Below are 14,399 nucleotides of genomic sequence, written 5' to 3'. Positions count from 1 at the left end.
TAATGGTTAATTCTTACCCTTGGAGGGTGTTGAGCTGCATCTTTATATATGTGCATGTTAGGAGACAGTATATGTCTTTTCAAAATGCTTTTGATACATAAAGTATTAAGAATAGTTAAGGCAGGAAAAGGGTTTTTTTCCCCCTTAACAAAGGGAGGAACTAAATTTTGATGCTGCTGCTGACTGAGTCCAGCACAGGGAAAGAAATATTGTCGAATTGCTTTTCCATGGAGAAGGAAACACTTTACATTCTCAGCCCTGGGGCCGTTCTTTGAGTTGTATTCGCCACTGAGTACAGATTGCTCTTTAAGCAGGCTAGAGCAGAGATGGCTCTGCAAACATCCTGGAGCCTTCTCAGAAGAGTTACACTGTTTGTATAGGATGTGAGAACATCCCAGGACACCCGGTGTGTCTGTGACTCTACAGGTATCTTGATAGGGCACCTCTGTTTCTTCATGACTGCAGTAATACAGACAGGGGAGGGAAAGGTATGCTATGTGTTTAGTAAAGGGAAACAATGTCATAGGCCTTAGGGCCTCATGAATTTTGTGGGAGAAGGAATATTCACTTCACCCTCTATGGAGTTCAGCCATGTTCCTCTCTGGAGTTTCTGTCTCAGGCTTAATGGTATGGAATGATTGTACCTTCTTGGCAAAATAGCAAAGCAATAATTTGAGGGTCCCCCTAAGATATTACTTCAAATAGTGTAAAGGCTATGCCAAGGTAACATTGTATTTCTATTAAGTTGTAAGGCCTTACAAGCTCTCAAAAGTCATAGAGAAACAGCCACTTTCAGCACTGTGCCTCCCTCCCAGCACAGGAGAATGGCTGGATTGTCTAGTGCTGTGACCACCTGCTTCATTGCAGAGGAAGTGTATCTGCTTTTAGTGTAACGGGCCTCAAAACAAAACAATCTGCATTTTATAGAAGAGGAATCTATGTTAGGGAGGCTCAGTAACTTGGCTAAATTCCATACTTAATAATTGGCAGAACTAATATTAGAATATAAGCAGTCAGGTTTCGGGTCCTTAAACATTGGATTCAAAGAAAGAAATGTACAAACCCCATATAAAAATATGGGGCAGCATGGCATGGAGGTTAAAAACTCAGGTTTGCAGTTAGATGGCCTCAGTTCATACTTTACCTCTGTTACTCTACTGTGTGACTTTGTGCCAATATCTGGTATCTTGATGCAGGTTTATAGAGAGTTATTACAGTTGATAGAAATGTCATTGGTAGTCAACACTCAGACACAGGGGCAAAGAAGTCTAATTCATTCTTAGCCAGGTGAGTTCGGGAGAGGAGCACTGGTCCATTTTGCTCCTTGGAGCACACAACACTTAAGTTCTGTAAAGCACGTTCAAAGATGAATGGGGGGTGACCAACACATTTATAGGAACTTATCCGGGTTGATGAAAGGAATCGAGGATTATAGAATCATATGAAGAACATGGGGGTTTTGTATCAGAGGATTCAGGATATTAATACTCTTATAGCTCAAAAGGCAAGAACATGTGTCCAGTGTATATGAGAGTGTGTCCAGGTGGCTCCCTGAGCTTGGATGGGTAAGATCTGCCCCCCTCCCCGTGGATGTCATTGAATATTTTAGGAACTCATTCTAAGTTCTCATTATTATCTGTATTTCATACTTTGCTTCCTCTGTCCTATTCTCTCCAGCTCTGTTTCCCGAGGGTTAGCCTCATGTTCACCTCTGTGCATGCATCTTCAGGATATAGCTTCTCTCAGTCTGTCTCCTTCTCAGTCTGCTTCTTAACATCCTTTTTAAAAACCCTCTTTTTGGAAAATAAAATAAAATCTCTTTTTTGGGTCCATTCCCAAAAGTCTTGTCCCACTGTCAGGCTTAGGCTCTTGGAACCCAGCCTCATTCAGAACCTTGTACCTCAACTTGGCTCAGGAGAGGAATTCAAACATAAAACAGTGGGTAGTATAGTTAGGCACATAGATTTTCTCTTAATAGTTGAAAAGCAAAAATCTAACATTTAGGTCAAAGGAAAAAGGACATGTTCAGGGAGAACCTGGGCACTTAGTTGCTTTCCAAAGTTTTTGTTGTGAAACATTCAAATACAGATGATTATTGGGTTTTATGACTTCTGATCTCAGTCGAAAGGTTGTGTGATTTGACCGAGTTCAGTATTCCTGTCGCTGGAAAATGGATATAACTTGAGTGTATATTTTCTTTAGAGTATTAAATTTCTATAAAAATCAATTGCAAACATTTATCTCCAGACTAACTTATGGTAAATTGATTCTGGTGTCATGTTTTTATTTTCATTTGATCAGGTTTTCTTTTCCTCTTAATGTAAAATTGACCAAGGTGGTGAAAATATGAAGTAGTTCTGATTTTTAGCAAATTGATAATAAAATATATATAAGACAAAACTTGCCCGGTTTTACTAGGATTTTGGTGTATTCACTGTGTAAATTTTTAACAGAGACATTCCAGAACTACCAGAGCGGGAAGAAGGAGAGGGAGAAGAAAGTGAGCTTCAAAATGCAGCATATAGTAATTGGAACCAGCCCAGGCGGTAAGGATGATTTCTGTCTTCTGCCTACTCAGTGTTTAAAGATAGGGAGGTGTGGTTTCTAGTGCTGGATTACAACTTGCTACTCTGACACAGGGCAAGGCGTTTTAATATCCCTTACCCTCCATTTCTTCCTGTGTGCGGTGGAAAGAACAATATGTTATTACACAGGGTCTAAACTAACATGTATACAAGGATTTGGCATATAGTAGGGGCTAAATACAAATAACTAGAGAAAATTATGCCTAAGTAGTTGGGAATGGATTATATTTTCTATAGAGCTCGATCTTGAGTTTAAACCACCAAATGGTAATTTAAATTTTCTCTAGCATTTGTAGCACATATATTCAAAACGTGTGTGTGTGTGTGTGTGTGTGTGTGTGTGTGTGTAAGCATCTTGTTATCACAGCCTGCAGTTATTTTAACCCATGCTCTGTCTGGAACCAGTTTCATATATAGTAGAAAAGATAGTTTTCCTAAATATGTTCAGATATAACACTATGCATCACTAAGGCATATTTTTGTGTTCCTGCTGAGTAAAATCAAATTGAGTTTCATAGGAATTTACTGAGTCCTGATTATGGATGCAGATGATTTTGTGAATAAAAGGGATGTATGAGACCTAAATCCTGCCTTCAAGGAAGTATAGTGTACTGGGGATTAGGCAAGACACAAAATAATTAAAGAAAAATATAAGGTATTTTACATTGAGTGTAAAACATTAGTAATTGTCATTGGCTATGCCCTCTAAACAGATCTACAAGTGACCATCATAATGATTTCTTGCACTTAGGAAACACCTAATACTTATTCTACAATAAATATATAAAATCCTCCAGAGAGAAAAATTTCTACTGTTCATAAATGTAATGCAGTTTGATGATTTTATTTGCTTATGTTTAAACATTTTTAGGTTGAGTCCTATTCAAAGTATAGGAAACATATTATGTTACTTACACAAAAAACAATAAACATTTCTAGCCATTTAAAATGACTTTTTCATTGGAATTCCTTAAGAAGCTATTTAACCTACTTAAAGAATCAAGGTCTCTCTACATCATTATTCACATTGAGAATAGAATATAAATGCTAGATCAGTGGCAGAAAATAGATTATGTTGTTTCTTATTTATATGAGGATAAAGGCAAAAGTGAGTTAGATGAAATTATTTTGTAGTTGGTGATCATAGTGATAAACTTGAGTTTTGTTGGACAGAAATCACAGTCAAAGAAGAAGATAGATTTGTCAGTTTTAATAATGCTGTTAGAGGAAAAGTACATTTTAGAAAGCAATATGCACAATGTTTAGAGTCTATAAGAGCCTTGTTAGAATTCTGACTTTTACACTTTTTAAGATAAATTTCTTAATCTCTCCTAGCTCTCAGTTACTTCATCTATAAAATAGGTTTGATAGTAAAATCTTTTAAATTTGGAGAATTTAGTGTGATAATGCACATGAAATTTTTAGCCTGGCTCCTGATACATAGTGAGCACTCAGTCTCGGTCATTGGCCTGGTCGATGGTCACCATCATCACTAATAACTAAGCAAATAGAAAATGTTGGACCCATGAATCACTTTGGAATTTTATTATGAGAAAAACTTGGGTGTAGCTTCTGAACTGGAAGATTTTTTTTTTTTTCAAAGATTATTTATTTATTTATTTATTTGTCAGAGACAGAGGGAGAGAGAGCGAGCGAGTACAGGCAGACAGAGAGGCAGGCAGAGGCAGAGGGAGAAATAGGCTCCCTGCTGAGCAAGGAGCCCGATGTGGGACTCGATCCTAGGACCCTGGGATCATGACCTGAGGCAAAGGCAGCTGCTTAACCAACTGAGCCACCCAGGTGTCCCTGAACTGGAAGATTTTTATACTTATAACTTCAATTTTAGTCTTCACACCAGCCTGAGGTATCTCTAAAGGTGGTGCAGTGAGGGTATGGGTGGAGCTTCCAGAAATCCTAAGAAGATACCCTGCACTTATTAACAAAGGTACTCTTTTGGGAAGAGGTCACAGAATAGTAAGAGGATGCTTACCAAAATAACCAAAGCTTTTATACAACATGGGGAACGTGATGGGACATTCATTTGTACTGTTAAAAGAAGTTTACTTTCTGTGGAAATAGAGAATATTTTTTAGCAAAGTGTATATTTTAAAATTTTAAATAAGCTGTTACTCTTACTTTGCATGTGATTTCCATTGACAGAATTGGTAGCATACTCTGTGTATCACTTTCTAGCTTGTTGTTTCTCGCTCAGTCCAGTGTCTTGGATGTCTGTCTCGTTGATACTTCATTCATTCAGTGTAGTTGTTGCAGTGAATTTCAACATCTGAATGCACCACAGTTTATTCTCAGGTCAATATTTGACTAATTAATATTTACTTGCTACTATAATAATTCTTTGCAGTAAATATCTCTATTTCCTTATATATAACTATGAGAATTTATCTAGGTATGTATCCATAAGAGGAATTGCTGATTCATAGATTTATTTATTTATTTTAAAATATTTTATTTATTTGTTTGACAGAAAGCACATAAGCAGGGGGAGAGGCAGAGACAGAGGGAGAAACTGACTCCCTGCTGAGCAGGGAGCCCCACACTGAACTTTATCCCAGGACCCTGGGGTCATGACCTGAGCCAAAGGCAGACACTTAACTGACTGAGCCACCCAGGCACCCTTGGCTCATAGATTTAAATGTGTTATTTATCTTCCGATATCAGTCCGCTGTTCCCATTCCGCTTTACCTGCCCACTGGCATCTTCTGCCCCAGTAGAGATCCAGACGGGTATAATTCTGATCTCAGGCTGATTTCATGGGTGATAGGAGTTCTTTGGTAGGTAATCAGCTCACTTTGGGGTACCGGCTGAAAAGGTGCCTCCTCCTACTCCCCTGCCATCAGAAGTTGTCCACTTGCTTTTTTAATTTTTACTTCAATTCTTAATATATGAGAGTTCCCTTTTCCCCACAACCTTGTTACCACATCATATGATCATTGAAACAACATGTTTTTGTCAACCTGATAGTTAGAAAATGGTATCTTGTCTTAATAAACAATGTATGATCCAAACAGGATTAAGGTGGTGGGGTGCACATTTTCTCACTCGTCATATGGATTGAATTTTGAATCTTGCTTACATTGCTCAGTAGTCATAATCCCAGTCGTCATCGTAGGAGTGATAAAAGATTGATTGCATGCTGTATGCCAAAGCTTCATTTTGCACTTGGCATACATTCATTAATATAATCCTCACAGCGAACTCTGCTGTAGAGAGACTTACTGGCTCCATTTCACAGCTGAGGAAGGTAAGAGAGACTAAGTAAGTTGCAGAGGGTCACACAACTGTTAAGTAGCAAAAAGTCAGGACTCAAACTCAGGGGCTCAATTCAGAGCTCAGGCAGGCTGGCCTCAGAGCCCTTTTACCTTTGCTTTTCTGAATTTCATTTTTTGTAAGCCCATGTATAGGCTTTAAGAAAGGCTGCCATTTTCCCAGACAACTAACTCTGAACATGTTCTATAAAACCATACCTTTATAGGTCTCGTCTTTTCTGTTCAAAGAATGTTTACAGTGTTCCGTTCAATGAGGAGAGTCTGGTTCCTCAGCACTGTGGTCATTTTGGCAGCCTCGTGTTTGTTATCTTCTCCAGGATTTTAAGAAGTTACAGCCTTTCTTCCAGAGAGTACACTGGATTTGATAACACTGCTATCAGCTGGACCCCATATAGGCAGACAGGGCTGTTCTCCAAAGATTGTGTAACCTCTCTGAACCTCTTCCCTTTAAAAGTGGGGCTAATTAGCGTATCCATCCCATAGGGATGGTGTGACAATTAAATGAAAGTATGTGGTATTCACCTGGAGAATAATGCCGAGCACATGATAAGCTCTTGAGTGTTTGTTGCTATTACTTTTATTATTTAAGAAATTATAAGAACCACTTTCCACTTCACACTAACTACAAAGAACCCTAGCCAACATTTGCTTTCATTCTTTCATTTTTTTTTTCCTTTATAGAGAAGGTTTAAGTAGTCCCATGTATGTATCCTGAATTCTTAAATGTTTACTACAAATGGCTAAATATACTGACTTCTTTACTTTTCTGTGTTATCTCAGGAGCTGCTTTAAGAAGCAAGGGAGGATTTTGCTTCTTATCTTTCACAAAATTCCCAGAGTGAAAGAAAATGATGAGTAGGATTTTAACTAGTTTAAACTATTTACACAAACATTATTAAGATTCAGGAACATGGTCACATCCTTTCAAACTAAATAGAGTTTCTAGGATTATCCATTTCTAATAAGGTAATAAATGCTGACCTCATGTGCTTCATTTCCCCCAGCCCTGGTGCTCTTTTATCTCCAGCCTTTTCTTACTGGATAGCCCTCACCACACAGGAGTCCTTAGGCCAATCTTTCCTCTCCTCTGGGAGCTCCTCAAAGCTCCTCAGACTGAGGGCATATGTTGGACCATGCTTTCTTCTCCTGTTTGATGTCCAGCACTGTCTCCCTTCCCGCAGCACAGAACAGATTACAGTCGCGTTACCTCAGAGCTCTCTGCTAGGTTTCTCTTCTTTTTTCCTCTCAGCCCGGCACCTCACTGCAAACATTCTTCTTATGTGTCAGTCTTCCCATAAGACAGGAACTTAATGCGTTCATAGCTCTTATGGCTCTGAGCAGGTATTAAATGTGAGTGTCTGTGCGTATTACATGGGTGGAGGAGGTGCGTTCAAGGCAGAGGAAGTAGTAGGCGCCAACGCCCAGAAGCAGGAGAGCAGGCCTAATGAGCTTCGGGAACAGCTGTGGTCGCTGGAGTGGAGAACAGAGGGCACGGAGCTGTGGGAGCCGAGTTTGGGGAGGTGGGGGTAGAATCAGATCATGTAGGATACTGTCAGCCTCTGCTTTCCATGCCCTGACTGTTAATTACCCAGTCTACCTTGGCAAAGAAGACTTCTACAGGGATAAGCTTCTGACATAGTGTGTGCAGGAATGTTCTTTTCCTTGATTTGATTGCCAAACTCAGAAGTTACCATCTGTTCAGGAGTTGTTGAATTTCTTGATTACTTAGTGTCTGCAATATTAGAGCTCCTGGAAAATGGTACTTTTTATATGGGTCCATGTCCCAGCCTGAAGTGTGAGTCCAGTATTTACATGTAATAAATCAGCTTCAGAAATACAGTAGTGTTTATCAGACTTTATAAAACACATAATTGGGAAACAAAAATGATTTTGTTTTGCTACTGGTAAAACTTCAATAAATTGATAAGATTGGCAAAAATTAACTTATTACATGTTATTACATTGAATATTTTAAAATTTAGTTATAATTTTTAACCATGTGAACCATTCTTAAGTATGCAGATCAGTGACATTAAGAACATTCACATTGCTGTGTAACCTATCATCTATCTCCAGAACGCATCATCTTACAAACTGAAAATCTCTACCCATTAAATTTTAAATAATTCCCCAGTTCTGCCCCGTGCCCTGGCAACTGCCCTTCTACTTTGTTTTTTCCCCAGTTTTTTGTTTCTTTTTTCTTTTTTTTTAAATTGTTTATTTTTTATAAACATATATTTTTATCCCCAGGGGTACAGGTCTGTGAATCACCAGGTTTCTTTTTTTAATTTTATTTATTTATTTATTTGAAACAGAGAGAGATCACAAGTAGGCAGAGAGGCAGGCGGGGGGCAGGGGGAAGCAGACTCCCTACTGAGCAGAGAGCCTGATGCCAGGCTTGATCCTGACCTGAGCCAAAAGCAGAGGTTTAACCCACTAAGCCAACCAGGCGCCCCTCTTTTTTCCCCAGTTTTATCAAAAAGTAATTGAGCATACATCACTGTGTAAGTTTAAGGCATATAGCATTTTGGCTTGATTTTATGTAAATATAGAAATATCATCACAGTGGGTTTCAGGTCTTCCATTTAAGTTCTTAATCCAACCAGTAGGTTTTAGGACTTGAATTTAAATCCTTAATCAAAATTAATTTTTGTGAATGGTGTAAAATATGGGTCGACTTCATTCTTTTACATAGAAATATTCAGTTATCGCAGCACTATTTACTGAAGAGACTGTCTCTTCTCCATTGAGTATTCTTACCTCCCTTATGAAATATTAGTTGACCTTACATTCTTGGTTTATTTCTGGGCTCTTGATTCTATTCTCTTGGTCTGTGTGTCTGTTTTTATGTCAGTACTAGACTGTTTTGATGACTAAAATTTTATAGTTTGAATCATTTAAACTGTATAATTTAAATCAGCTTTAAATCAGGAAGTGTGATGCCGTCTGCTTTGTTCTTTTTTTCCTCAGGATTTCTTTGACTATTCAGAGTCTTTTGTGATTTTGTATAAATTTTAGCGGTGTTTTTTCTATTTCTTTAAAAAATGCCATTGGAATCTATTTGATAGTAATTGCATTGAATCTGTAGGTGGCTTTTGATTATACTTCATGTTTTAGCAATACTCTTCCAACACATGAACACAGGATACCTTTCCATTTATTTATGTCTTCTTTGATTTGTTTTATCAATTTCTTGTTTTCAGAGTATAGATGTTTCACCTCTTTAAATGTATTACTATTTTATTATTTTTATGCTATTGTAAATGAGATCAACTTTTCCCAGAAACTTTGTTGTTAGTGTATAGAAATGCTATTTTTGCATTTTAATTTTTTATCCCACAACTTTATTGAATTAATTGATTAGATCTGACAGTTTTTGGGTTGAGTTTTAGGATTTGTTTATATGTAAAATTATGTCATCTATAAATAGAGACCATTTTACTTCTTCCTTTCCAATTCGGTATTTTTATTTATTTTTCTTGCTGATTGCTCTAGCTAGGCTTTACAGTACTGTGTTGAATAGGTATAGTGAAAGTGGGCACTTTTGTCTTATTCCTAATATTAGAGGAAAAGCTTTCATCCTTCCACTATTGAATATGTTGTTAACTGTGTTGTTACTCTATATGGCCTTTACTAGGTTGAGATATGTTCTTTCTATGCCTGATTTGTTGAGTTTTTATCATGAGCACATATCAAATTCTGTCAAATGCTGTTTTTACTCTATTGAAATGTTCATATGATTCTATTATTTTGTTCTATTAATGGGATTTATCACATTGGTTGATAGCATCCCTGCATCCCAGGGACCCGTCCTGCTTGATCTTGGTGAGTGGTCCTTTTAGTGTGCTGCAGAGTTCAGTTTGCTAATATTTTATTGAGTATTTTTTATACATATTCACCAGCAATATTGTGTACTGTAGTTTTCTTTTCTAGTAGTAAACTTTTCTGGTTTTGGTGTCAGGATAATGCTGGTCTTGTACAATGAGTTTGGGAGTGTTCCTTCCTTTTTGACTTTTGGAAGTGTTTTAGAAAGATTGATTTTTATTCTTCTTAAGTGATTAGTAAAATTTACCAGTGAAACCATCTGGTTCTGGTCTTTTCTTTGTTGGGAGGCCGTTGATTACTGATTCAATCTTCTTACTAGTAATTGGTCTATTCAGATTTTCTATTTCTTCCTGATTCAATCTTAGTAAGTTGTATGTTTCTAAGAATTTTTCCATTTCTTCTTGGTTACCAGTTTGTTGGTGGTTGATGTATAGTTAATAATAATAGCCTCTTATGATCCTTTGATCTGTGCTAACAGTTATAATGTCTTATTATTCACTCATAACTTTTTCGATTTGGATCCCTTTCCTTGGTTAATGTAGCTAAGGGTCTGCCAATTTTGTTTATCTTTTCAAAGAACCAGCTCTTGCTTTGGTTACTCTTTCCTTTCTATTGTCATCTTTACTCTCACCTTCTTTCTGCCAAATTTGGAGTCAGTTTATTCTTTTCTAGTTCATTAGGGCATACAGATAGATCACTTATTTGGGATCTTTCTAGTCTCTAAATGTTGGTGTATATTGCTATCAATTTCCCTCTCAGAATTGCTTTTGTTTCATCCCATAAGTTCTAATATGTTATATCTCCATTTTCATTTGTCTTGTGAAACTTTTTACCATTCTTTCTGTCTCTATGGATTTGAATATTCTAGATACATCATATAAATGAAATTGTATAGTATTTGTCCTTTATTTCACCTAGCTAGCTTATTTCACTTAACATAATGTTTTCCAGGTTCATATGTGTTGTAGCATGTATCAGAATTTTTTCCCTTTCTAAGGCTAAATAATATTCCATGGTATGTATATACCATGTTGTTTATCCATTCATCTTTAGATGGACACTTGAATTGCTTCCACCTTTGGTTATTATGAATGATTTTTCTATGAACATGACTATATTAATATTTCTTCAACACTTTTGTATAATTTTGAGAGGGTATATACCCAGAAATGGAGTTGTTGAGTCATAGGGCATTCTATTTTCAATTTTTTTTTTTTTTGGAACTCCTATACTGTTTTCCATAGTGACTACAACAATTCACATTCTACCAACAGTGCGCAAGGTTCCAATTTCTGCAGTTTCTCCTTGCCAGCACTTCTTTTCTCTCTCTCTCTCTTTTTTTCTTTTTAAGATTTTTATTTATTTATTTGTCACAGAGAGAGAGAGAGAGACAGAAAGAGCATGAGAGCATGAGCAGGGGAGAGAGGGAGAGGGAGAAGCAGGTTCCCTGCTGAGCAAGGAACCTAATGCAGGTCTTGATGCCAGGATCCTGGGATCATGACCTGAGCCAAAGGCAGACACTTAAACAACAGAGTCACCCAGGTATCTGTTTTTTCTTTTTTTGTTTTTGTTTTTTTTTGTTGTTGTTTTTTTGCTTTGATAGTAGCCATCCCAGTGGGTATGGGGTACGTATCACATTATGGTTTTGCTTCGAATTTCGCTAATAATTAGTGAAGTGAACATTTTTTCATGTGCTTATGTTCCATTTGATTATCTTCTTGGGAGAAATGTCTGTTTAATTCCTTTGCCCATGTTTTTAAAAAATATTCTATTTTTTTGACAGATATCACAAGTAGGCAGAGAGGCAGGCAGAGAGAGAGGGGTGGGGGAGGAGGAAGCAGGCTCCCCACTGAACAGAGAGCCCAATGCGGGGCTTGATCTCAGAACCCTGGGTTCATTACCTGAGTGGAAGACAGAGACTTTAACCCACTGAGCTACCCAGGTGCCCCTCCTTTGCCCCAATTTTAAATCAGATTATTTTTTCACTGTTGTGTTTTTGGTGATCTCTTTATATTCTGAATATCAATCTCTTATCCAGAAAGTGATTTGCAAATATTTTCTTCCATTCTGTGAGTTACATTTTTACTTTATTGATAGTATTTTTTTGATTAACAAAAGTTTTTAATTTTGTTGAAGTCTTATTTGTCTGTCTTTTGTTGCCTAAACATTTGGTTTCCTATCCCAGAATCATTCCAAAACACAGCATTGTGAGGCTTTTCCCCCATAAGCTTTCTTATAAGAGTTTAATTTTTTTTTTTTTATCTTTATAGGGTTGAACTTTGGAGAGAACCAAGTAAATCTTTGGGTATCAGCATTGTTGGTGGAAGAGGCATGGGAAGTCGTCTAAGCAATGGTGAAGTGATGAGGGGCATTTTCATCAAACATGTTCTTGAAGATAGTCCAGCTGGCAAAAATGGAACCTTGAAACCTGGAGATAGAATAGTAGAGGTACCCTCTAGTGAGCTTTCTGTGCCAAAATTCTTCCTCTGTTCCATCCTCTTTATTAAGGGAATCATTGCCTTCACACGGGTCACTTGACCCATTGTGAAAGTAAAATGTGTTTGTGGTTAAAACATTTCTTTCTTATATGTCCCATTTCATCCATAATCTTTCTCTTTAGTGCATGGTGACAGATTATGTATCTTGATTCAGAGACTGATGTTTGGAGATATAACCATTTTAAAAAACATTGGCCTTGAGTTAAAATAATGAAGTTCTATTTGAAAGAACAAAGCAAATTTCCTGGGGAAAAAATTGAATTGTTTGAAATTAAATATACATGAACATAATATGTAGATAATAGCTACGTTCTCCAGTGATTTTATTTTAAGAAATGCTTATTGTGATCAATTCATTGTAGATTAACTTTATTGGATTATTTTCCAAGTGAGTCCTTTTAGTAAATCTTTTATGCTAATTACCCTGATTGTCTTTTACATAAATGCTCCCACCCCCCACAATCCAGGGTCATGTTTCCCTCTTTCTTTTTCTCAGTGCTATGCCCATTCATCACTGAGGAGTGTGTGTGTGTGTGTGTGTGTGTGTGTGTGTGTGTGTTTACACACTCATGTATGTGTAACTTTGATTTATGCAAGAGAAGTATTTGGTAAAATTGATTTGGTAAAATTAATTCAAAACAAAGTATAGTATTTTAAATAGACTTTTCTCCCATGGTCACTAGTCATTTACTCAGCAAATATTCCTGGAGCAGCTATTGCATTCCAGATGCTATCACAGGCTCTGGGCATTCCGCAGTAAACAAGGCAGGATGCCTGCTTGTCAAGTGTGACAGACTTAACAAGTAATCACGTCACTTCAGAACAGTGTGATAAATTATCTGATCAGGGAAACTATAGTTATAATTAAGAGGGTAGAGGAAGGGTACCTGACCCAGATTTGCTAAGTTGTCAGGATAACAGAGTTGGTTTCTCAGTAGAAACCAATAACTTTATTACTATAAGGACCTTTATATTTAGTTTATACAAGTGATTGTCTCTCATTTTCTAAATCCATATAACTTACCATTAAAATGCATTGATTATGAAGGTTACAACATTGTAACTTTAAAATGAACATTTTAAATATTGATTTAGTCCTTTACTGGTTGATTATCTGTGAAAGCTGAAGAGGGAGGAAGATTGAGCCTTGGGAGGATACTAGGGCCATGTCTGTTTTGTCTCGTTCTTCCCTCCAAACATTTGTAAGGAAGAATGGTGGGCTTGTTCTCTTTCTCTGCATCCTTACCTTTCTTTCGGGGATATCTTAGCTCCTTTTTAAAGAACCCTTATTCCCAATTTCAGATTATCACAGGCCAGTTTATTTTATGGATAATTCACTATTAAATACCTTTGACCTAAGGAGAAAAAGTAAGAAATATTTATAATTCTTTCTAGAAAGGATTGATCACAGTTTGCACTAAAATGTTGTTTAAAGGTACTGAGGGAGTTAAAGCATCCATCCCTTTCAAATTGAAAAGAAGTCTGATTCTGTGCGTTGTTAAGTACTTTGTGCTGTTTAGCAGTGGTTGTTGAGGGCTGTTATGTATGGGGGCTTTTCTAGTAAGTAAGCAAGCCTTGGGCCTCCATAATCCTGGGGATTCTGAAACCTGTCTCTGCCAAGTTTCTGAAAAAGTATTTAGGCTAGACGAGTCGAGACCTGTAAAGTATTCCATTCTGAGTATAGAGTTCTTTGGACTTGAGCAAAGATATTTAATGTCCTATTAAATGTTTCTACAAGTGAAATATATAGTAGACTAACTTCTATTATTCATTATTATACTAACTTTTATTCTACAAAAAGTGAAAGCCGTTTTTAATATGTACTGACATGCATATTACATTACCTAAGTGTCAATCTAAGAGAAGTTTTCAATTAAATGCATGTAATTCTTTTAAAGGTGATAATGTTCTATGCAGAGATCTAATTAATTTTCTTTTCCAGAATTGTGTCTACTCTGATTATGCTATTTTGTTGTATATATATCCTATTGTGGTAATTGGAAATGATAAAATGATTATAGTATCTTGTAGTTTTCTGGCAGGATTAGCATTTGGCCTTTCAAACTACTTTCCTTCCTATTCATATAGTATGTAAGCTGAGCTGCTCATCACCCAGGCAATCCATGGTCAATAAAAAGTTACAAAATAACATTCATTTTCAAGCTATTTATAGAAGAATTACTAACAAGCACAATTTCTTGGCT

General features: G+C 36.8%; 1 protein-coding gene across 7 annotated transcripts in view; it reads left to right on the top strand.

Moving 5' to 3' along the window:
• The window catches only part of MPDZ (multiple PDZ domain crumbs cell polarity complex component), a 152,356-nt gene that overhangs the window by 101,588 nt on the left and 36,369 nt on the right, over positions 1-14,399 (top strand). For all 7 annotated transcript variants that reach the window (XM_045079640.1, XM_045079639.1, XM_045079641.1 and 4 more), the window contains 2 exons: positions 2,454-2,546; positions 11,968-12,145. In XM_045079640.1, coding sequence (XP_044935575.1) covers positions 2,454-2,546; positions 11,968-12,145 — 271 coding nt within the window. The remainder of the gene's footprint in view (positions 1-2,453; positions 2,547-11,967; positions 12,146-14,399) is intronic.

Source organism: Mustela putorius, unplaced genomic scaffold (assembly GCF_011764305.1).
Source record: "Mustela putorius furo isolate JIRA1106 unplaced genomic scaffold, ASM1176430v1.1 tig00000421_pilon_pilon_pilon, whole genome shotgun sequence".
Taxonomy (NCBI): Eukaryota; Metazoa; Chordata; class Mammalia; order Carnivora; family Mustelidae; genus Mustela; species Mustela putorius.
This window is presented reverse-complemented; position numbering and strand designations above follow the sequence as displayed.